The 23,998-nt window shown below is 55.1% G+C and overlaps 1 protein-coding gene across 2 annotated transcripts; it reads right to left on the reverse strand.

Annotated features, from left to right (window-relative positions):
- Positions 1-6,514: 6,514 nt before the first annotated feature.
- NCF4 (neutrophil cytosolic factor 4) lies at positions 6,515-23,388 on the reverse strand. Of its 2 annotated transcripts, none has more exons than XM_045552962.1 (10): positions 23,153-23,382; positions 17,870-17,954; positions 17,321-17,471; positions 16,157-16,227; positions 13,095-13,222; positions 11,813-11,870; positions 11,087-11,185; positions 8,357-8,487; positions 8,066-8,131; positions 6,515-6,905 (listed from the first exon to the last, which is right to left on the reverse strand). In XM_045552962.1, exons 1-10 carry the CDS (start codon positions 23,182-23,184, stop codon positions 6,710-6,712), a joined length of 1,017 nt encoding a protein of 338 aa, XP_045408918.1. In that variant the 5' UTR covers positions 23,185-23,382; the 3' UTR covers positions 6,515-6,709. The 2 variants fall into 2 exon arrangements, with proteins under 2 accessions (XP_045408918.1, XP_045408919.1); XM_045552963.1 differs by having other exon boundaries at positions 6,898-6,974; positions 23,153-23,388.
- Between the last annotated feature and the right edge of the window lie 610 nt (positions 23,389-23,998).

Raw genomic sequence — 23,998 nt, forward strand, 5'->3', positions numbered from 1 at the left:
TTACCCTCATTGGTTTTTCCAGAGTCTTTCCAAAGAACCCACATTTGACCTTGTCGATCTTTCTATCGTATTTTTTTATCATTGTTGATGTGGAGTCCTGTGCTTCCCTTTGTTGTTCCTTCCTTCTCTCCCTGATCTAATTCTATTGTCCCTTTTCTTTTTTTAAACCTCTGACCTCGGAAGCTTAGCTTGTTCATTTCCAGCTATTTTTCTTTTTATGTACTTTCTGTATTGTTATATTTGGCAATTAAAAATGTTTTTAAAAATCCTTACACATGTAGAAATTTTAAAACACACTTCTAAATAACTGATATCTCAAAGAAGATAATCATAATTGAATTTAAGGAATACTTACGCTTGAATGATAATGAGACATATCAAACACTTGTGGAATATGGCAAAGGGCCATTTAAAAAATTAGAGCCATTTGAAACTCCTTGTGCCACTGAGGCAATGGGTGGAGAAAACGGTCCCTGTACCGCTGGAGGGATTGATCCCCGTTACCAGGAGGAAGTCGGGTTGCTGCTACACAAAGGAAGCAGGGAGAACTGTCTGGAGCTACAGTGATTCGTGGGGGTGCCTCTTAGTGTTGTCTTACCCCATAGTCCTGGTCAATGGAACAGTGAGGCAATCTGATAAAAACGACTAGCAAGAGCTCAGATCCCATAGGAATGAGGAGTAAAGACTCGTGTGTGGCCAACGTTCTAGCAGAGAATTAGGGAACATGATATAAAGTGAGATATAAAGTGAGAGAAGGTAGCTTGAATGACCACTTTGGACCTGTGACCAGCTGTGGATGTGGAGACTGTAGCAACTATGTCCATGTTGTTTAATTCATTGCCCCTCTGCCTGCTGTACATGAAGAGTACCTGTAGTGGCTAACGTTTTAGGTTTCAGGTTTATATCTGTATTGATACGACCCTACAATGCCATTGTAGCTGATGGGAATTCCTGAACACGAAATTTTCACTTGGATAAAGGAGAGAAGTGGATGCTGAGGGTGAAATGGTGCTCAGACACCTTCATTTCTCCATTCACGTCGGCTCCATGCTCTCCCTGCCCTGTCCCCTTGCCCTAGGAAGCTAACCTGCGTGGGGGACGTCAGCTTAGTCCCAGGCGACCAGTTAGGTCTGGCAGCCGGAAGCCCCTACCTTGAGGAAGGAGAGGAGGAGGAAGTAGTCATTGCTCTGGTCCCCTGCAGGGTTCCCTTGGGTTGGTCACACCCACCAGCTGGAGGTCACGGGTCCTCTCAAAGTGGCTTTCTCTACACAACCCTCTCCTTCTGGGTTTTGTAAACACTCCCTCTCTTTATTCCTCTGGGCCCAGGCCCAAGGTCCCATCTCTGGGATATTGGGCTAGAGCTGTGGTTTTCCGACATGCTGCCTACATCTTTGTAAACCCTCCTTGAATTATCCGAATCTGAGGATGCCCTGTTGGACATCGGAAAAGATAGAGCAGCAGCAGGGTCCTCAGGTGCAGACGTGCACTGCAGGCGATTTGCTTTTTCAATGGCTCCTCCAGGGTCGTAGCCCATGGACTTAGATTCCTACCCAAGAAATCTGTTTCTAATTGAGTAGTTTTCCGTTATCTCCTGCTCACCATTAATTGCGAATTGTTCAAGGCCAGTAATTAACAAATCACAAATATTCACCGTATTTTCAATGGGGATGTTTCATCCGTGTTCCTTGTGTCATCCTCACTGTCATGATTACCTGTCAACTTCATCTGTATTTCTCAGCAATTTCCCCAGCACGCAAACAATAGACAATAGATGAATCACAGTGTTTCAACATTTCTTTGACATTCACTCCTCTAACTTAATTACACTTTTGGCTGATAAACTTTTTGTGCAAGAATGAAGTTTGATGTCATCATCTTCTCATTGGTCACGAAAAAGTTCTTCAAAGCCTTTACGGGCAGGTTTGTTTGCAAACATCATCATAGTCAGAGTCTGTGTCAAGCATTTGTTAGTGTTGGTTTATCGGCATCATTCCAAACATTGGCGATAGCGTAAGTGACATTCTCGAGACTGGACTCCTTTGGATAGTCACAGAGTCTTGGGCTCTGTGATTGTAGTGTTGGGGCTCAGAAACCAAAACCCTAAAAGATGGTGCTTTGACATGCTGAACTGCAGAAGAAGCCGCCAGGTCTCTCTGACCCACCCACCCCACCCCATCCCTCAATACTCTATCTCTTCCAACACACAGGATGGAATTGTTCTCCCAAGTTCCCTTATCTGCCTAGAGTCCGGTCCCACCAAAGAAGAAAACAATTACCTGTGGTCCCTTCCCTAAGTTTCATTAACTGAACTCACATTGCAGGAAGAGACTGAAGTCTGCCAACATACGTGGACAGAATTTTGTCACAGTCGTCTTCCTTGTGGGCCCAACAGACTTTGTCCCAGGCCATTGTATGTTCTTCAACTCCATAGAATTCCCCTAAATATCATTTACTACCTCCTAAAATCATCCACACTTCCCCATCCCACTTTGTCCTAAGAAGAAGGGTATGTAACCATCTGTACCCCAATGCATGTGGGCAGGGTAATCACTCTGCAATTCTCCTGTGCATGTTAACAAATTTGTATGCCTTTTGTCAGTTGATTTTCAGTGAACCTTCAGAGGCTGGAGGGGAAGTTTTCCCTTGGCCCCTCCAGTATCAAGCATATGGTCTGAAAAAAGTTTACCCCTCCTCTAAAATTCTTTATACACAGACCATAATACGCATATCCCACTGGCAGAAAACAAAAGCTGAAACACTGCTTTTCACAGGACGTTCCAGGAAAGGGGTGTGAATAGCAGTTCTCCAGGAACGATAACATCAAGCAATTGTTTTTTCCCAGCCCAGGATCCTGTGATGAGTTTGTTCCATTGGTAGGAAGTGGTTATTAATCAGTACGGAAACATTTGTCTGGTTACCCAGGCTGTCTGATTTGCATATTCATGTACAGTAAGTTGGAAGCACCTTACAAGAATGGTAGATGGTGGCTTTTTCCAGTTACTTCCAAATGTATCCCACGTGTACCTGCAGCCCTTGACGCAACAAGAGCAGTCCCCAGGGTGTGACCAGTTGGTGGCCCTCATCAGCCTTTCTGCAGAGGGTTCCTTCCCACTGCCCGTGGGTTGGTGCCAAGGTTTCTAGCAGGTAGCGTCTGAGCAAACCCACTGATGCAATTTCAACAGCCCTGTTATCAGCAAAAGCTTTTCACTTCTGATTTTGACATTTTCTTAATTCAGTTACACATAAAGTAAAAAATCATCTTGTCTGAAGCCACAAAATATGGGGGGATGGCAGAGGCCTGCGTGGCTGGTAACCAGAGCTGTTCACTTTGGGGTCCGGGGTGGCCACCAAATGAGTTTTGGTGCCAAGTTTACACAGAAGTAGATTGTGAATCTCTATAGATGTCTCAGCTGTCTTTGGTTAGTAGTTTTCAGGAATATCTTTTTCAATACTTATACTTTCAACGTTTCCATGTTCTTTTATTTTATGTGTGTCTCTTGTGTAATTTGATACTTATGTGGATTTCGGTTTTTTTAAATCTAATTTGACAATCTTTTAGTTGGTGCATTGAGTCCATATATGTTTATAGCATCAGAATTATTGATAAATTTGGCCTCATTTTTCCAACTTATCCTTTGAATTTTATATATATATGTATATGTATATGTATACATATCTTACCTTTGCAAATCTGAAAATTTGCCTGGTCTTTCTCTTTTGCTTTTTCATCTTCATGATTTCACTCTTTATTTCTGTAACTAGTTTTATCACCTACTTCAATTATCTGTAGTCCCCAGGGCTCTAATCTGTTGTCTCTGTCTGTTCTCACTCACAGAGACTTGCTGATCTTTGACTATGAGCCTTTTGCTTCATATTAATCTGGGCGACTCCAGTCAGCCCAAACTAGGGACACTTTGCGCGAGAGGGGATTTTCTTCTGCTTCTGTTTGCAACTAAAGATGCCACTTTCTCAGAATCATCTCTGCTCTCACCCCAGGGTCTGGCCTAGCACAGGAGCCCCTGGACCAGACCCCCCAGCTCCTGCCTCCCAGGGCTCTGCATTCCGGACTGCCCCGCCTTCCAGAACAACACGCCAGCTGCTCTGGGTTCTGGCCCCAGCTCTGATCATGGTTTTGTTTGTGAGGTGGGTAGCGAGAGGGTCACTGGAGAACCCCTCTACCTCTTGTGAAGGTCGTGATTCCTTGAAGAGCATGTCCTAGCCAGAGTTTAGGCTGCAGGACAGTTCCTTGGAGAATATGGTCAGGACACAAGTTGCGGCTGCATAAGCCACTTGGTGAAAAGTCAAGCCCCCTTCACGGGTTAGAGTGTCACCCTTTACCTTCGGCTATGTGTGCAGCGTGGGAACAGCTTTCATAGTTCAGGTGTTTTCAATTTTGCCCCAAGTTCGGTCAGGAACTAATAGCTCAGTCTCTTTCTCCAGTCACTCCTGAGCGCAGTCAGCCTTGGGCACACACCAGCCTCCTGGAACTCCAGGAAACAAATGTGATTGTATTTGTAAGCCTGGCTTCCTGAGCATCCCCTCGGGGTCAGAGTTGTTCGGCAGAGGTTACGCTGAAGCCCCTGAGTCGGCTGTGTGTTTTGGTGCCGGGCCTGTGTGGTTGGGGAAGGATGTGCAGTCTGCCTCCCTCTCCAGCCTGATTTCCCTGGGCGGGCGCAGCCGCACGCGGCACAGTCTTCCCAGTCCTCGGGATGGCCGTGCCCCCAGCAGCGCTGTCCTGGCTGCCTCTCCTGCAGTTCTCTGTCGGATCCCGGGCTCTACGTTTCGCTTCCTGCCGCAGGGATTTTTACCAGCCCCTCTAAATTGCTGACCACCAGGATTTTCATTACTTATGACACCTTCTCCAGGCTTCTTTCCAAATAAAGTCAGTCCTTTCAGGAAAAGCTGTGGAATTCTCCCTCCATGAGCCTGCCTGTCTCCCAGGACAGAGCCCCCGCACCACTGCACCGGAGCGGGCAGGGCAATCGGCGCACTGCTCCTGGAGTGACGTCCTGCTCTGGGAGTGGGCCCTGGGGGGTATCCCTTGATCTCAGGCTGCCCCTCACAGCGGGGAACCTCCGGCCTGCAAGGGAACCGGGGTCCAGCACCCCTGGCCTGCTGCGCCTGCGGTGAAGAATATGTCCTGTGGTGGGAGCCAAGTGGGTAAAGGGAGTGCAAGGGGTCGGACTGATATGTTCAGGTCAAAAATGACAAGCTGAAGTCCTAATCCCTCGGACTCCAGAGTGTGACCTTATTTGGAAGTAGGGTCTTTTAGAGGTAATCGAGTCAAAATGAGGTCAGTAGAGTGGGCTCTCATCCAACATGGCCGGTGTCCTTGTTACGGGGGGAATTTGGACACAGAGACAGACGTGCACAGAGGGAAGATGGGGTAAGGACACACAGGGAGGATGCCACGTGGAGACAAAGTGACCCAGTCACAGTAGGGGAGCACCACCGATTGCCGACAGGCCACCAGCAGCTGGGCAGAAGCAAGGAAGGGTTTCCCCGCAGGGAGCAGAGCCCGCGGACACCCTGATTTCCGACTCCCGACACCCAGAACTGTGCAACAAGACATTTCTGTTGTTTTCTCCATTTTGTGGCGCTTTGTTACAGCGACCCCAGGAAACTCAGTCCCCCCGGCGTGATGGCGTGGCACAGTGCTTCTGCAGCACAGGTCGTGAGACAGAGACACCAGCGCCCGCCCCACTGGGCTGAGACTGCAGAAAGGCAGCAGCTGAGGGATGAGGGAGCCCCATTTTCTCGGCTGCACCCCCCCAGAGTGGAGAGTCTGGAGTGGAGTTTCTGTCACATGGAGCTGGGCAGGGGGGGCATGTGGTGGCTCGAATGCCACAGTCACTGTTCTTCGTGGGATTTGCTGGTCTTCTTGAATAAATGTTTCTCCACTTACTATACGCCCTTAGGACAATTTCCAGAGACTTTAACTAGTTGATATTAAGTATTTTTTTTTTTTATCAGTTAAACAGTTGTCTCACTGGGGAGAGGGTCCGTCAAGGTCCCCACACCATGCTTCTGGAGGAGACACCCGTGTGGTTTTGGAAGGCTTGGGATGGAAGGAGCTTCAGCTCATGGAGGAGGATCCCATCGTGCTGCTTCCCCCTCCTCCCCATGGGACCAGAGTCCTCCCCTGTCTCCCCTGCGTACAGTGGCCACAACCAGCCCCGAACCCCACGTCTCCCCCTGCCCCCTGCAGAGCAGCAGGAACAGGAGGGCCGAGGAGGGCCCCCAACCCTCCCCACTCAGCAGAGAACTTGGCATCGGTGTGACCCCAGAGGGTACCAGGAGCAGGTGCCAATCCCAGGAAAAGGGAGCGAGAGGGGCAGACTGAAGTGGGCAGCAGGGCTGGGCTTCCCCTGGGCTTCACACACAGGGACAGGGCGGGGACATGGGGTGGCTGGGCCGGTGGCCCGGAGCCAGGGCCCCCGCCAGATATAAATGGCCCCCAGTTGCTGCTCATTAGACGGTATTTTACTCCCTCTTTTCTCTTCCTGCAAAAAGATCCCATTTTCCCCACATAAAATGGTTTATTTAATTCAGAGGTGAAGAAAAGAAACAAACGAGCTTGAGCCAAGCCCAGCAGGTCCGTCAGCCTTGGAGCCAGAAGTCTGCGCCATCCTCCCAGCTTTCCCGTCCTGGTCGCCTTCTTGAGGCTCTTTGCCAGGTGTCCCCTCACTGCCCCAGGGACACCGTCAGCTCAGGGCGCTGTGTTGTAGACCCTGTAGTTGTCCGTCTGGGTGATGTGCAGCTTCCAGGGGAACAGGCGCTTCTGGGAGGGGAGACCTCGAGCCTGCTTCACCATGACCCCCACATCCTCATCCGAGAGCAGCCGGACCAGGTCCCCCTCAGCGTCCCGGTAGTTCAGGACGATGTCCTCCCTCTGGAACTCCCGCCTGCGTGGGAAAGGTCAGGGCTGATCAAGGGCCCGAGGAGAAAACCCCGGGCAGGGAGAGTGTCACAGCCTGGATTGAAGCATCAGAAAAGGTCAGGTCAGAGCCTGACACAGGCCCTTCTCCCAAGTAGTCCCACCTCCCATTGTACAGATGGGGAAACTGAGGCCCAAAGGAGAGAAGGGACTTTCACAATAAATTAGCCCGGAATGTCTTGTGCATAAATGCGTGTCGTGAGGAAGAGGCTGGGCTTGGCGGGGCACAGAGCAGGGCACAGGAAAGCCCGGGAGAGATACCTGCGTGAGGCTGTTGGGGAGAACTTGGTCGGATGGAACTCTGTGCGGTGTTGCCAATGGGTACTCTCCCACCGGGCTGGCAAGTGTCAACCTTGATCTGAACTTTCTACAGGGAATTTGATGAAATGGGCCAGAAACCTAACAGGTTTGCAAACACTTTGATCCCAAAGTTCCACTTCTTGAAAATTGTCACAAGGAAATAATCAGACAAGTCATCCAATAGGTGAACCAAGATGGGCATAACAACATTGTTTACAGCAGTAAACAAGTGGAAGAAATCCTAACAAAAGGTCATGGCTGCAGTAATTAGGGTGCAGCCACAGAAGGTTCCACGTCACCAACGTAGTATGTGTGTGTGTGTGTGTGTGTGTGTGTGTGTGTGTGTATGTGTGGTGTGTATACTGAAGCAATCTGAATGTACATCAAAGAATGAGATGAGTAAAAGTATGAGGTGATTTCACTTCTTTACATCTTTGTGACATGATTACTGATACTTCTTTTTTTGTAATGAGTAGGTATGACTTCCATAGTTAGACATGCGACAATGCTGTCACCATGCTGTAAGATAACTGTCCAACGACCACGTGGGCCTTGGGAGGTAGTGAGCTCCCCAATGGTGGAGGGTCCAAGTCCAAGGCTTCTAGCCAGAGAGACTTAGGCTGTAGCTGCGGGTCTAGGTCTAGACTCGTGAACCGTGTGGCCTCAGCTAAGGCCCCTTTACCCCTCTGCAGCTCCCGGCTGGTCTCCAACTTGGGGAGATGACACCCGACCTGCAGGGCTGGGCCGTGGTGCAAAGCACCGAGCAGCTCGCCACCAACATTTGGCCCTTCTTCCTGCAGGGTCTCTGCCTCCCCCGCAGCCCCTCACCTCATGAGCTCCAGCAGGTCTTTGAACAGTGGAGTGCTGCTGAGGTCTTCCTCCACGGCGATGTCCCTAAAGGGGCAACAGGCCAGGGTGAGGGGCCGCAGGCTGGAAAGGGGGGCATGAGCGAGGCCGGCCAGGCCGGGCTGGACCTGGACAGTCACTTATCCGGAAGGCAGTGGGAGCCACTGCGGGCTTTGGAGCTGGGGAGGGACACGTGGGCATGTGGAGTGGGGGACTGTGGAGGTAGGGATGGCAGGAAGGGTGGCAGGCCCCTCCCCCCAGCAGGCCACAAACTTGATGGTGCTGATGGTGTCTTCGTAGTAGTAGCAGCGCAGCCAGTTGGTGGGGTCGTCTTCCTCAGGGAAGTCCTTGAGGATCTTCACGAAGGAAAGTGGGAAGATGCCCGTGGCCCCCCGGACGGTGCCCTGGGGAGGAAGGGAAGGATGCCGGTGGGCAAGGGGAGAGGCAACAGGGCTGCGCTTTGGGGCCACCGGCCCCTTTATGATGACGGGAAAGGCAGTGAGGTCTGAGCGCCCTTGACCTCATCTAGAGGGAGGAGAACGAGGGAGGAAGCCCACCCGGCCCTCCACCTTAAGAAGCCTTCTATTTTGCTTTTAGAACAGCTCACGATCTGGACAGCTGCTTTCACCTCACTCATTCATTCACGCATTCATTCGACAAAGACTTCCTGAGCACCAGCTCTGTGGCAGGCGCTGGACTCTCAATATAGATCCAAGTCCTTGTCCTCGTGGAGTGCCCATCGCAATGGAGGATGACGGGTGGTGCCTGTAAACGGTGACCTCTGTGGTGAGCTGGTGGCGTAGGTGTTAAGCGGGAAAGCAGAACAGGGCAGGGAGAGGATGAGGGGTGGGGAAGGGCCTGCGGGTGAGCCCCATTCATTCATTCGTTCCGCAGATACCACCGAGACCCTGCTCTAGACCAAGCAGCCAGAACGCTATTCCCCCAGCCCAGGCCTGTCTCCCAGCCGCTGCCTGGGCTTTGCACGCGGGTTCTCCTAATCTTCGCAGTGACCCTCTGCAAGGTGGATTATTGACGTGCCATTTCACAGACATACAAACCGAGGTTCAGCATGGTCTCCTTCCTGCTCCCCTGCCCCTCCTCCCACCTGAGGCCAGAGACTGGCCAGAGACCGGCCAGCACACTGACAGGCAGGACTTTCCAGAAAACAGGAAGGCAGCAAATGTTTCCTGTTTCTGGAGTGTGACCCAGAGACAGCTGTCAGGCGGCTGTAAGAGCTGTTGCGTTCGCGAGACAGAGCTCCAGCATTCGGGTAAAATCGAAGCTGCTAATCAGCTAGACCAGTCACCACGTACTCCTCTCCAGCCCATGGACACCAGGGACCCAACTTGACCCTCGATGGTCCCAAGACCCCTGGGCTGGCCCTGCCTCTGACCCTGTCCCAAAATCTCCATCAGACACCCCCCAACCTTGGCAGGAGCACAGAATCTGAATAACAGGAGACCCAAAGCAAAGGCTGGGCCAGCCTGGAGCCTCCGCGCGGTGATTTCCTATCTCTGCTCCCTGGGTCAGCATGGAGCCCTTCTGTGGGCCATGCCGGGACAAAGCAGTGGCTGGGACAGGCACAGGCTTTGAGGCTCACTTAAGTCTCCCAAGCACCCTTGCGCCCAGCCAGGCTCCGTGCATCCGGGCTCTCCGTGCACAAGCCCGGCACGTCTTCCATCCCCTCTACCCTTCCAGGAACCCGATGAAGAAATATTTACAGAAAAGGAAACTGTGGGATTGAGCAAGTTTCCAACAGGCCACAAAGCTGTTTAAAAATAGCGCTAGGGGCTGGGTGCTGTGGCTCACTCCTGTAATCCTAGCACTGTGGGAGGCTGGGGCGGGAGGATGGCTTGAGGGCAGGAGTTCAAGACCAGCCTGAGCAAGAGCGAGACCCCGTCTCTACTAAAAATAGAAAAAATTAGCCGGGCATGGTGGCGCATGCCTGTAGTCCCAGCTACTCCAGAGGCTGAGGCAGTAGGATTGCTTGAGCCCGGGAGTTTGAGGTTGCTGTGAGCTAGGCTGACTCCATAGCACTCTAGCCCAGGCGACAGAGTAAGACTTTGTCTCAAAAAAAAATAAAAATAGTGCTAGGAAGCGACTGAGACAGGCACTCTCGAGAGCTCACACTCTTCATTATGATCTCTTACTGCTGCCTCCAAAGTAAGTGACGTTATCCTGTATGACTGACCAGTGGTTCTCAACCGGGGTGAGTTTGCACCCCACAAGCAGATGATGTCTGGAGACCTGCGTGATTGCTGCGACTGAGGGTGCGACTGGCATCCAGTGGAGAGCCCAGGGAGGATGCTAAACACCCCGCGGTGCCCAGGACAGCCCCACCACAGGGAGTTATCTGGCCCCAAGTGTCAGTAGTGCCACTGCAGAGAAACCCTGTTTCAGACCGAGAAACTACACTCAGTAGGTTAACTTATTTGTCAGAAGCAACCCATTTGTCGGGGTCAGAACCAAAGGCAGGTGCATGGGCTCCAGAATGTTCTGCTCCTGCCACACACCTGTCTCCCCAGTGTCTGTGTTCCCACAGGCTTCCCCACCTTCCCACATCTTCAGTATCATCCTCAGATACCATCTCTTCCCGGACCCCTCCTCAGTCTCTGCCCCCCACCACACCTAAAGCTAGCTCACCTCCACCCTCACCTCCAAACTCACCTCCACCCTCAGCTCCAACCTCACCTCCAACCTCACCTCCACCCTCACCTCCAAACTCACCTCCACACTCAAACTCACCTCCAACTTCACCTCCAAACTCACCTCCAACCTCACCTCCACACTCAAACTCACCTCCAACCTCACCTCCACCCTCACCTCCAACCTCACCTCCAAACTCAAACTCACCTCCAGACTCACCTCCACTCTCACCTCCAAACTCACCTTCACCCTCACCTCCAAACTCAAACTCACCTCCAAACTCACCTCCACCCTCACCTCCAAACTCACCTCCACCCTCATCCCCACCCTGACCTGCAGCCTTGCCTCCAAACTCACCTCCAGCCAGTCTTTGTTGATCCGACTGAGAAGGAAGATCATGTCTCCAGCTTTGAAACTCAGCTCCAGTTTGCTGTTCCCAGTGAAGTCAAACATGGCCTGAGGAGAAGGGCAGGGTAAGGAGGGAGGGAGGAAACATACTGACGTTCCTTACCTACTTTGGAGTCCCATTTTACAGATGAGGAAACTGAGGCTCACGGCAGATGAGTGGCTTGTCTAAGGCCAGCCTATTTGTTAGTGGAGCAGTTGGAGCCCGCACCCAGGTCTCCCTGCCTCCAGAATGGCGGGATGAGCACACAGGGGAAGGACCGACCAAGCACCTCCCCAGCCCCAGGCCTCCTGTGGGCTCCAGGCCTCCCAGCTGCTCTCTGCCAGGCTGACTTTAAGACGCCCGAATGTAAATGTGTCCTCGAGGGGCTGTGAGCTCCTCAAAGGCAGGGCCTTGTCTGAGTCCTCCCTACCACTTCAGTCTCCAAGGCAGGGCCGGCCCAGAGGCGGCCAGGGCGAGCTGGCCGAGCCGTGGGTTCCCCTTAGCCTCTCCACGCCGGTCACGTTCCCTCCCCTGAGCTGTGGGGGGGTCCCCGTGTCAGAGGCTGGGGCTGCAGCCCTTACTTCCTCCAGTGCCCAGCACCACCCCGGGGACACAGCGGTGCCCAGCAGGAGGGGCTTGGTGGCAGACAGGTGGAGCAAGGCTGCTGAGGGGGAGGGCCTGGCGTGGTGGGGTACCTCTGCTCGCGGAGCTGCCAAGCGGTCAAAGCCAGCGCCTTGCGGGGACACGCTCTTGCTGTGGAGAGAGAAGACTTGAGATTCTCTCTGGGCCCAGCTCCCTGGATCTGCACCCAGAGGAGACCCTCGCCAGGGGTGGAGAGAGGCGGGAGAGGGGAGGGTGTTCAAACGCAGCTACGGGTGCTCTCCTGCGCCAGCACACTGGGCCCTGAACTCTCACATCCGCCCCGGAGGTGGGATCACTCTTTGCTCTTTTTTGTTTTTGAATATTTTATTTTTTTATTAATCCTAGCAAATCGAATTCAGCTGCTCATCAAAAAAAAAATAATCCATCGCGACCAAGTGGGTCTCTGAGTCTCTTCATCCCAGAGATGCTCCTTGCTCTCTGTGGACCAGGAGGGCTGAGGCTCGGTGAACACGTGGGAAGAGGACGCACGTTTGCTCAGTGCCCTTAACTTGACAAACCTTTCGCCTTTGCTCTCGCTTCTGCTCCCTACTTCCAACCTCTGATGTAATTGTTATTCTGTGTTTTCAGCTGAGGAAACTGAGGCTTAGGGAGGTGATGTATCCTGCTTCAGGGCCCCTGGCTGCCATGTGGCACAGCTGGAATTCAGACTGCACCCACCCAGGTGCACAGGGGAGCTGCCCGGACACCTGGAGATATTGGCTGGAGGGAGGGAAGGGAGGAGCTGGGGGAGGGCAGGGCTCAGGGGCTCTGTCCTGCTTTTCCTGGGATTCTTGGTAGCAGCAACCCCAACTTTGGAAGTGCAGCACAATTTCAGTGGCTTGGATTTTTGGTGATGGATTTTAGCTTAGGAGGGGGCTGGGAGGGAGGCTGGGGTCTTTGGAATAAAGGAGAAGCAGCGTCCTGTGGAGGCCGATGTGGTGCAACCAGAGCCACAGCCAGCCCCAGAGAACTGCAGCAAGCCAGGGGGGAGACACCCGTGTGAGGATTCAGTGGCTCTTCCCTCCTCTCTGCCCTCACTCTTTCCAGGCACCCAGAGCTCTTGGGCCGTCCGCAGTGGTTGCTGTGGCACCAAACCCTCCAGGGTCAACGTCCCAGTCCCCGTCCTCCAGCCCTCCCTATCACATCAAAACACACACCGGGTGTCCCTCCAGGCCCAAAGCCTGACTTCCCAGACCCACCTAACAAACCAAACCATCCCGGAGTGTCCGGGGATGCACTGATCTGAGTCCTTCTCTCCTTCCGGGGGGCGGGAAGAGATGACTTGCCAGCAGGGGCCCAGGACTCAGGGCTCTGGTGCAGGGGACAGCCACTTACACTTTCCGGGTGCGTGGGCGGAGCCGGCGGAGCGCCTGGGGCACCTGCTCCGAGTCGTAGGGCGACTGGTAAAAGAAGATCCTGACGTCCTCGTCCATCAGCACCCAGACGGGCAGGCTGAGGAGGCCCTGTGCGGGAGAGGGCGCAGGGCGGGCAGCGTCAGCAGGAGACCTGGACGCCCAGCCCTGCCCCTGGCATCGGGCCTCCTCTCTCTAGTAACGCATCCTAAGCCTGATGCCTGAGAACAGAAATACGTAAATTAAAAAAAAAAAAAACTTCAGCAGGCTGAAGGTAACATTTCACAAGCTTTGCTCCTGGGCCCAAGGTCAGGAGGGACCATGGGCATCAGAGGAGTCCATTTGGAAAAGCCCTAAAGTTCTCCAGAAACAGCAATAATGATGACAGGTAACATAACCTGGCGGTGATTGTGCCAGGCACTGCACTGGGTACCGTGTGTGTGTCCTTGCCACATCTCACAGTAACCTGTGAGTTAGGATGAGAGAGGTGAAGGGACCTGCCCAAGACCACACAGCCTAGCAAGTGACAGAGCTGGGGCACCCAGAGCCATCTGCTGTGAAGCCTGCCCCTTAGCTCAAGGTGAGACATGGTGTGGGGGAGGGCTCCCAAAGTAACCCAAATTAATGACAGTTGGTGGCATTACAGCCTAAAGAATGCTTCCTGGTACTTTATCTCATGTCACAGTTGGGGAAACTGAGGTTTGGAGAGGGAAAGTGGCTGGTCTAGGGGCAGAGATAGAAGTGGTGGGGTCAGGACTCAAGCTCTAATCTTCTCGTTCCATCCTGAGCTGGTGACACCCACCACCATGCAAGGCCCCTGAAGCTGGGAGGACACATGCACCCAGAGCCTGGCAGCGTCCCCACCGAGCTCCATGCTGCATGAGCTCCAGGACTCTGGGGTTGGCTCTGGGTGCTACAGAGGGTCCCGTGGAGGCAGCAGGACAGGGAGGGGCCGGGGATGGAGAGCCCGGAAAAGGCTGTCATATGGGGAGGGGCAGGAGGCAGCCTGGCCGGTGTTTAAGGAGCCAGGTGCTCCTGGGATCGAATCCCAGCTCCGCCACGCACCAGCTGGGTAACTCTGGGCAAATGTGGCTCTGGCTGCTCATTAATAAAATGGGGATGATAATAACAGCACCTCCCTCATGGGCTTGTGTGGAAATTAAATAAGTAAATAAATGCACAACACTTAGAACAGCACGAGGCACATAGCCAGTGGCCATCTAAGTTCGATATTATCATTGTTGCTGTTGTTTTTATTATAACATAGCACAGAGGGTAGGAGCTCAAACCCTGGAGTCACAGAGATGTGAGTTCAATTCCCATCCCTCCTACCTAACTGCTCTGTGACACTGAGTGACTTCACCTCTCTGTGCCTCCACTTCCTTAGCTGTAAGTAGGGATGATAGTATCTACCTCACAAGTTATTGAGGGGATTATATCAGACTATTCATTTATCCATAGACATGTGTCAACAGCCTCTGGGTTGTCAGCCCGAGCACTTCGCAACCACTTCGCAGTTGTCATTATCACGTGATTCATATTCTTCAGGAGCGAGTAGAAGTTACAGAAAATCGGGCTTTTCTCATAGCTGCCCAACAATGGCACACGCAGCCTAGGTCATGGCAGAGTGGTAGTGAGCTCCCCGTGTCTGAAGGTGTACAAGCACAGGATGGGGTTGCCATAGCAGAGATTCCTGCACTGACCTCAGGCTTCTAGGAACCTGATCGGGCCTAAGTAGGCAGAGACGATGGGGTCCTCTGGGCTGCTGGCTGCGAAGGCCAGGTGTGGAGTGAAGAGCCCCAGCTGCCCAGCCTCTCTTCCCACCTTGTCTTCCTCCCTCCCTCCTGGGGAGCCCAGGCCTCTCTTCTAGCCCAGAGGGTGGAGGGTGGAGCCTCAGCCTCCAGGAGCAGCTGTCGCAGCGCCCCCTTGAGGGGAGATGCCTCCGGTGCGCGTTCCCCTCCCTCCTCCTCCCTGCTCAGAGCCCAGATGCTGCAGCCACCTGCTCCCTCCTCCCTCCTCCCGCCTCCTCTGCCCTCTCCCGCTCCCTGCCTCTGTTACGAGTCAAGAGTTCGAGTCAAGAGTTCTCAGGTCTGGAAGCAGGTTCACAGTTTACAAAGCACTTTCACATCCTTTTCTCAGTAGTCCCAACTTCACTCCCGTGAGACCAGAGGGCAGGGGGTACTGTCCCATTTCATACGTGGGAAAACCAAGGCCTAGAAAGGTTGGGCAATTTGCCCAAATCGCCCAGCCAGTCAGTGTTAGAGCCAAGGCTAAAGAGACTCCTAGTTCAGTGCTCCTCAGCCCTGAGGATGCCTGTGGTCTATGAGGAGGGCTTCCCCCACCAGCTTCCTGAGGTTGCCCCCAGCGACAGTGAGCTCACTACTTCATGAGGAACACTGTGCCTTCTCTGGACGGCTCTGACTGGTGAAGTCCTTTCCTGACCACCTTGCCCTCTGCCTCTAAGATGCTCCTTCTTCTGTGCCCACATTTCACAGGGACGCTGACAGTTTGCAGGTTGAGGAATACTCCAGGGGGTCCAGCCAAGACCTGTGAGTGCAGCTGCAACCCAGCCCATGCTCAGGGAAGGGGCGTGTGTTGGCCAGAGGGGAGCCCTCTCCAGTTTGCACAGATGTGCTGTGTGAGCCATCATGGCCTGGTCAGCCACCCCCCAGTTATGTAGACATATATATGCCTCCGAGTGATTTCATAATCCACCGGCCAGTATTCCTGCTGGGCAGTGGGTACCTCAGGGGCAGGCACAGCATTGAATTCCCTGCTTATCCTAACGCCTGGCACAGACATTCGCCTGTGGGCTTGGAGTGCTAAGCAGAGATTTGTCAGTTCAGAGTGTGGCTCCTTGTACCGTCTCTGTGGCTCCTGTCCCAATCCCCAGAATCCGGAGCACACATCCTGTCTCTCTCCCCAGGCCTTCGGAGCAGGAGAGCCAGCCCAGTGCCCAAAGCCATGCCCGGGGTGGTGCCCAAGCTACCCACCCCCAGCACCCCACGCCCTCCCAAGCGCCGAGAGGACCTGGCCCCCCCATACCTTCATGTAGGCGTTGAGGGCGGGTATCCTCATCTCTGCGATCTCCTGCTTCACGCCCACGTAGACTTTGGCTGAGGAGGCAAAGAGATGTCCTCGGTGCCGGCTAGGAGTCCCGGCCGGGGCCCTTCCCTGCCGCCCCACCGTCTTCTCTCGCACCGCAGCGCTCACGCTGGCTCCATCCCACCATCCAACTCGCATTCTCTGAGCCACACTATCACCAGCTGATATTTCTCTTGTTTTACTTGTTTGTTTATTGCCTGTTGCTACACACACACACACACACACACACACACAGGATTCTTAGCTTCCAGAGAACATTCTTTGCCTGCTCTGCTCACGGCCGCATCCCTGTCACCTGGGACAGTGGCTGTCAGTCCCAGCTGCACATTCAAAATCTCATTGTGTAGGAGTCACCCTGGAACAATGAAATCAGAGCCTCTGGGTGGCTCTCAGGAATCGGGATTCTTTCAGTCTCTCAAGGAATTTCCAATATGCCACCAAGGCTAAGAACCGGGGGTTTAGAATCATGCCCAGATGAATAAATATTTGTTGAGTGGATAAAGGAACAATTCCTCAAACGCAAGGCAGAATGTCCTGGGGGAAGCGGAAACTGATGGTGACCGACTAAGAGACAGATGTCCCCTCCAGGAGCCTTCAGGCAGGGGCACTGGGGCAGCCAGTCACCCAAGCGTGAGGCCTGTCTGGCCGCAGTGTCCATGGGACAGGCGGCCGTGGTGTGGGTGGTGGCAGGAGAGTCTGGGCTAGAGCTAGACATGTGGGAGTTAGTAGCAAGAAGGCGACACCGGGGGGGTCAGCCGGCCCAGGCAAGTGTCGGAACGAGAAGACAGAGGACGGGGCCTGTCCGGAGGATGCCAGCCTCCGAGCAGCAGCAGAGAAGGCAAACTCAGTAGTGGCGGAGTTGGCAGAGGAGCCAGGAAGGTGGGAAGGGGATTGGGAGACGCTGTCACCATAGAAGGTTGAAGGAAACCTAACGGAGGAAGGAGTAGGGTATGGGGACAAGACCTGAAAAGAGCCCATGGTAGCCAGAACTGAGCGGCTGCGGCATCCACACAGGGAGGAATGTCAGTGGGGCAGCGACAGTGTCATGTTCCCTCGGGGCTGCTCCGCGTGGAGCTGAAGGAGCTGGGCGGGCTGTGGCCCTACCTGGGAGCACGGGCAGGCTGCAGGCCAGGGGACTCTTGCTCTCGGGCCCGAAGCGCTCCTCCAGCTTGCTCTGCAGGGCGTAGAACTGGCGGTAGCGGCGGTAGATGAGGTACTTGGAGCCCCCCTTCGTCTTCACCTCGATGACGAAAACCTAGGAGGACAGAAGCCGGGCGGGGGCTCAGAGACCCGAGGCAGAAGCTAAAAGGAAGGGGTGAAGGGTCAGGGGGCAGAGGGGTAGCACAGGGCTTCCCAGCCTCAGTACTACGCTGGGGCTGGATGGCTCTGTGGGGGGCTGCCCTGCGATGTGACGCGTAGCAGCATCCCTGGCCTCTGCTGCCAGGTGCCAGCAGCAGCCCTGCCCCAAGATGCAAGAGTCAAAATGTCTCAGGGTGTTGCCAAACGAAGGGTAAAATCAGCCCTGTTGAGAACCACTGGGATAGAAGTTCAGAGATGAGAGAGTTGGAGGTGCAGAGGTCAGAGGGTAAAGTTCAGAGGTCAGCTGGGTGGAGGTCCAGAGGGTGGAGGGTGAAGGACCAGGGGTCCTCTTACAAAGTGGCTGGTGAAGCCCCTCTTCTCCTCGATGTCGGCAATGTTGGCTGAGATGGCAACGTCATCCGGAAGCTGTTCAAAGTCGCTGTGGGAGGCCGGAAAAGAAACCCTGGTTATCACCCAGGCGTGTGCCGCGGGTGCCCTGGCACAGAGCAAACCGCCGTGCAGCTGGCATCCTCGCTCAGACCCCTCCCGCGCCAGGCCCCGTCGCCGACGCGGGGAAGGCCCAGACAGCGGACACAGGCCACGCCCTGACAGCGAAGGCTTTGACGCTGGGGACCATGAATCAGTAGCCGTATTATAGCCCAGCAAACCACCGTGCAAGAACGTCCATGTGTCCAGGAACCAGGCATCAAGCCCCTCCTCCATACCCGGCCCTGTCCTAGGCCCTGGGTCTCTGGGGTAAGTGAAGTCAGCACACGCCCTGGACGGAGTACTATGAGCTCCGTGGAGAGAAAGGCTGATTACGCCCAGGCTGGGGAAATCCACAAACAGGAGGTGACATGTGAGCCGGGTCTAGAAGGTCCAACAGCAACACGCCAGGCAGGAAACAGGGCAGGGTGTTCCGGGCAGTGGGAGCAGCATAGCCGGAGGAGTGGGCCCGGACCCGGCGTGAGCTGAGACAGAACTGGCAGGAGAGGCCGGTCTGAGGAGGGTCTCAAGGGCCAGCTCAGGAGCTCCACAGGCAACAGGGAGTCATGCCGGGCTTTGGAGGGAAGTAAAACTCGGAATGATCCTGGCTTTAGGAGGCTGACCGAGGCAGCCGTGTGGAGGGGAAGGAAGAGACAGAGACTTAGGGGAGAGAGCACCGCTGGGAGGCCCGGATGTGGTCCAGCTGAGAGATGACATGGGCCTGAGTCAGACAGCAGGGACAGGAGGAAGGGACAGACACAGGGCCACCACCCTTGGCAGATACTGTTAGCATTTGCTGTGTCCCCTGCTTCTTCCTGGCTAACCAAGCACCAATGGTGTTCAGAATGTCAGTGTGCCTAGGTGACAGGTCATAGTTGGTCTAGCCAAGCATGATGATCCTGCTCCTGTTCCAAGCCTCCCTTGCAGCTAGGAGTTCTGGCCGATGAGACATGAGAGGAAACCTGATGCAGGGGCCTCTCCAGAGCATTTGCTTTCCTGATCCTGAGGGATAGACAGGAGCAGTACAGTTTCCTCCCTTGAAGCAGCCTTGAAAGCACATTTGACATCTGGATCTGCAGCAGCCATGTTGTGTCCATGAGACAAAACCACGAGGAAGACCACAGGACTCTCTGAGATGCTAGTCCTGAAGTCACCGAGCTGCAGAACCAGCCGTGGCCGACCTCTGGACTTCTTGTTATGGGGAAAAATAAGCCCCTGTTTGTTTAAGCCACCATCAGTTCCCCTGTTCCCTGCAGCCTGATACATTTCTAGCAGACACATTACCCATTTGCAAGTTGTTCCCAAGTTACAACCGGCAGGCATTGGGCCCTGTTTGAATGTGGGAGTGAAAGAAAGGGCAGTGTCAAGAGTGACATCCACACTTCTGCCCAGGATGGGGAGCGTGGGGCGGGGTTGATGGACTCGGTTTGGGACATGCTGATTTGAGAGGCCTCCTGGGCACCCGGGTCGATGGCTGGCAGGAAGCTCGTGTGTAGCTCTGGCGCTCAGCGTGGGGGTCTCAGCGGGAGTGGGAGGGGTAAGAACCATCTGCCTTCGGCTTGTGACCCAGACCCCCAGTGGAAAGCCACGAGGGAGCCGAGGAGGGGCCGAGAGGGACAGACAAGGAGGGAGACAGCAGACGGCCAAGGCGAGGGAGAGGGTGCAGCCAGGGGTCACTGAGTCCAGCCACTTGTAGGCAGATGAAGAAACGAGAAGCAGTTATGATTCTTCCAGCGCAGCGATTGGGAAACAGGGCGAGGGCAGGAACTGCCGCGTCCAAAGCCTCAGGAGTCCACACACCCTAGACCCAGCCCACGCGGGTCCCGAATGACCTGGGACCCTCAGGCTGCATCAGAACTCAGAAAGCTGCCAGGCAGAGGTGACTCGGGGTGGCAGTGGGCGGGCAGAGGAAATCCCCCCACCCCAGCCTCAGGGCATCTCGGTGGCTGCTGGCCGCGTCCCCACTCACTTTCCCCACATGCATGGTGACACCCTTGGGAGAGGCTTCCTCCTGCACTTTCTCCCCTGAGGCTGTGCACTTCGTGGGTGGCTTCCTCTGCAGTGTGGCGGGTGGGGCAGGAAGGAACCAGGAGGGTATGTAGGGCCCTGGGCAGGGAGTCAGGCAGGTTGGGTAATGACAACTACAACTATCTGTTTCCCAAGTACACACCATGCACCAGGCACTCTTCCAAGACAAGGTCGCCTTGGTGCAGACAAGGAAACTGAGGCTCAGAGAGTCAACTAACTTGCCCAAGTGAGTCGGGAAGCTGGGATTTGAACCCAAGCAGTCTAGCTCCAGAATTTTGATTCCGAACTCTGCTCCACTGCCCCTCATTCTGGCTCCCGGCAGCTTGGCGCATGGACCTAGGTAAATCCCAGCCCTTCTCAGCCTGGGTCCCCATCGGAAATAATAGTATTAATAACTTGAGCAAATCCTTATGTAGCACAGACCATGTTCCAAGCCCATCAGGACCTATGCGCTTCTTGGACCTCACAGAGTAGAGGCGTTGAACACTGAACCAATGACTATGTAATCTGAATGGTCATCGTGCTACAAAGGAATAGCACATGGTGTTTGAGCTACAGCAGGAGCCTGGCCGTTACTGTAGTCCCTCAGAGAATCCACATTGCAGCAGGCAGGAGAGACGGGAGCTGGCATGTGTACAATGAGGCTCAGGCACTGTCAGAGGGCAGCAGGGCACCCTCAGGCTGAGGGCAGTCAGGAAGGGCTTCCTGGAAGAGGCAGTGGCAATGGTCAGCCACGGCATGGTAGGAAAGGCCTTTCAGGCAGGGGGAATGGCAAGTGCAAAGCCCGTAGCCATGCAAGGGGGAACATCTGAGGACCTGTGGGCTGCTGAGCACACGGGAATACAGAGCATGGGGTGGAAAATGAGACGTGAGCAGGAGAGAGGCAGGGCACACGCACGAGGGAACACCGTGCCTCGCGGAGGGGCTGTGAGCTTGCCCTGGGGTGGGGGGCCGAGGAAGGGGCTAAGCAGGGCAGGCATCAGCAGAGGGTTAAGGCACAGGGACAGCACTAGAAAGAGGAGGCCAGATTCCCTCGGGAAGACTCGTGTCTGCATGCTGTCTCCTTCTCCTCCCCTGTGAAATGGGGACAGTATGGTTTTGAGCGGCCATGAGGTCCCATCTGTACCAAGCACAGCCCTAAACTCCCCAGGAGGGCAGCGACTCTGCTCATCCTGTGTCCCCAGCACCCAGAACAGGGCCTGGCACATAGTAGGCGCTCAACACATGGCTGCTACCCCCACTGTGTTTAGCGAGGCCCCTGGTCGGCAGTGCGAGGGTGGCCTGGCTCCCGCGGGGGTGGCACGGAGGCTGCTGCACAGGGACGCAGCGGGGCTGCAGCAAACCCAACTGAAGTCCCTGGGGTAGCCGCTCCCTCGGAGACCTCGCCCAGGCCGGGCGGGTGGGGACGTTGGGCCCAATACACACTCGCGCTGCTCATGAAAGGCCCACTTGGGGTCTCCACCAGGGGAGGCCGAGGGTTGGAAGGGCCCTTGGAGGGCAGCTAGTTCAAGTTTCCTGGCACCTTGTGCACAGTAGGTGCTCAAAACATGTCTGTTGGAACCCAACTTTGCCACCCCTGCAGCAGCCCTTCCTGTCCTTGGATGTCTTGGGGTTCTAGAAAGTCCTGTTGTGTGAACCTGCGCCCTCTCCTTGTGCCCTGTGCCTCCAGCAGAACCAGGCTGCTGTCAGTGGGGCATTGGGAGTGCAGGAGCCCACAGGCCCCATCCCCCTCCTTGGGTCAAGGGAGTGGGAGGGAGGGAACCCACAGTCCTGCTGGCCGGCCTTGGCGTCACCTCCTGAACCCTCTACCCCAAAAGCAGGAAGTGCCCCAAGCCTCGAACAGCTGCCGTTGCTGGAGGATAAGCCTTTGTACGTCAGGCTGGTCTCACATGAGAACTTGCGGGAAGGAGGAGTCTGGCTGGACAACCTCTCCCAGCCAGCACCACGATCTGGGGCTCACGAAGGCCATTCTGACCCGTCTGCCTCTGTTGCTCCTCCCCGCCCGCAAGCCTGCACTCGACCTTGGACCTCTGGAAATTCCACCCCAGGTTCCAGTTCCGGCCCCAGGCCCCCACCCAGCCCTTTGCTGCCCACTTAGGCCCAAACCAGCCTGACCCGTCTCTGCTGGCCTCCACACAGAGGACAGGGACATCCACCTCCAGATGTCACCTGCTATTCCAATCCAGGGGGCGGGAGCCATGCTCAGTGTCCCCGGGGTCCCCACAGCCCAGAGCACAGATCTGACTGCCGAGGGAACATTCAGAACGTGCTTGCTGAGACAGAGGCTGGGCCCCGTGGAGGCTGCATTCCAAGCCCCAGCCTTGCAGTCACTCCACATGACCCCGAGTGAGTCCTTTATCTTCCCTAGGCCTCAGTTTCCCCATCTGTGCAATGGCGGGGTTGGACTAGAGGAATCTAGGACATTTTCCAGCTCAAAGATCCATTCATTAATTCATTCAGCCACATTTATTAAGCACTTGGTCTATACTGGTGCTGTTCCAGATCCCAGGGATACAGCAGTGATGACAACAGACAAAAACCCTCACGGAGCTCGATCCTAATGGGGGTGCCAAGGATAAATAAAAATAAAAATATATGAGTAAATAATATGCCAGTAACATGAGAACTGTGCATAAAACGAAACAGGGCAAGGGGTCAGAGAGTAATGAGGTAGGCGCCGTCAGGGAAGGCTTCTTGGAGGAGGTGGCACTTGAGCCAAACCCTGAATAAACAGGGAGAACATAGCAGATGCTGTGGCTGAGTCTGAACAGAAGATGGGAAGCTGTTACCAACCACAATGCGGAGCAAAGAGCCCCAGCCTGGGACCCAGGACACCTGCATTCCCGTCCAGACACTGCCGCCCACTCGCCCACTTGTTGTGTGACCCTGGGCCAGTCACTCCCCCTCCTTGAGCCTTGCTGTTCTCATCTGTGCCTGGGGGTGGTGAGCCGCAACTCAAAGTTTCCTTAAAGCACTTCTAAGAGTCTGCATTTCTGAGTATTTGGGTTCTGACTCAACCCCAGCCTCTCATGTCCATAAGGGGCTGCAAGAAGGGCCAGCCCTGGCCCCAAGGCCTGCCAGGGGCAGTGAGGGGCCCAGGGGGGCCAACGCCCCGGCACTCACCTCTCGGCCCGCAGCTGCTGGGCCAGGGCCATGGCGGGCAGTGTCCAGGGGCGCAGGTGGAGGAGGGTCTTGCCCAGCCAGGCCCAGGCTGAGTTCACCTCTCACTTCCTCCAGCCACCCTGCCCTGCGTGGCGTCTCAGCCCGTGGTCCTGGGAGTCCCCAGGCGCTGCCTTTAGGAAGGGTCACCCCTGCTGTCTCCACTCTAGGAAGGCTCCTCCCCCGGCCTGTGTCTAGCCTGTGGCCCGAACTTCCTCTTTCCTCCCTCCCAGCTGCGCAGCAATTGAGGAAGTGCCCACCCTCGGGTGCCAGGTTTGCAGAAGCCCACTTCCTCGATGCCCGGCCCTGGTGCCAAGCCTCGGTTGGGTTTCAGAAGCCCCGCTGCATCAGAGGTGGGGCTCCACTGCTGACTCAGCCACCAAGGGGCCTTGTGACCTTGGGGAGTCGCTTCTCATCCTCTGGCCCATCAAACCCAACTCTCCCTCCCTCGCTGCCATGCCTTTGCCCAAGCTATTCCCCAGGCCACCTTGCCTGTCATCCCTGAGGCCCAGGACAAATGCCACCTCCTCCAGGATGCCCCCGGTTCCCCTGACCTCTGTTGTACTAGAGTTTGAAGGTTGCTTTATGCTCCTGTCTTACCCTTACCCTGGTGCTCAGGGCTGTCCTTTCCTTAGCCCCAGACCCCCATGCCCAGCCCGTCCTCTCCACGGGGCCACCACCTGGTCACACCCTCCCTGCTTAAACTCTTCCACAGCTTCACCCTGCACTCAGCACAAAGTCCAAACTCGCCCTGGGTGTCACGTGTCTCCGAAGCCTTCAAGGCCCTGCAGGCTTTCCCAGCTTCCTCTC

The sequence above is a fragment of the Lemur catta genome, chromosome 6, assembly GCF_020740605.2.
Source record: "Lemur catta isolate mLemCat1 chromosome 6, mLemCat1.pri, whole genome shotgun sequence".
NCBI classification, from domain to species: domain Eukaryota; kingdom Metazoa; phylum Chordata; class Mammalia; order Primates; family Lemuridae; genus Lemur; species Lemur catta.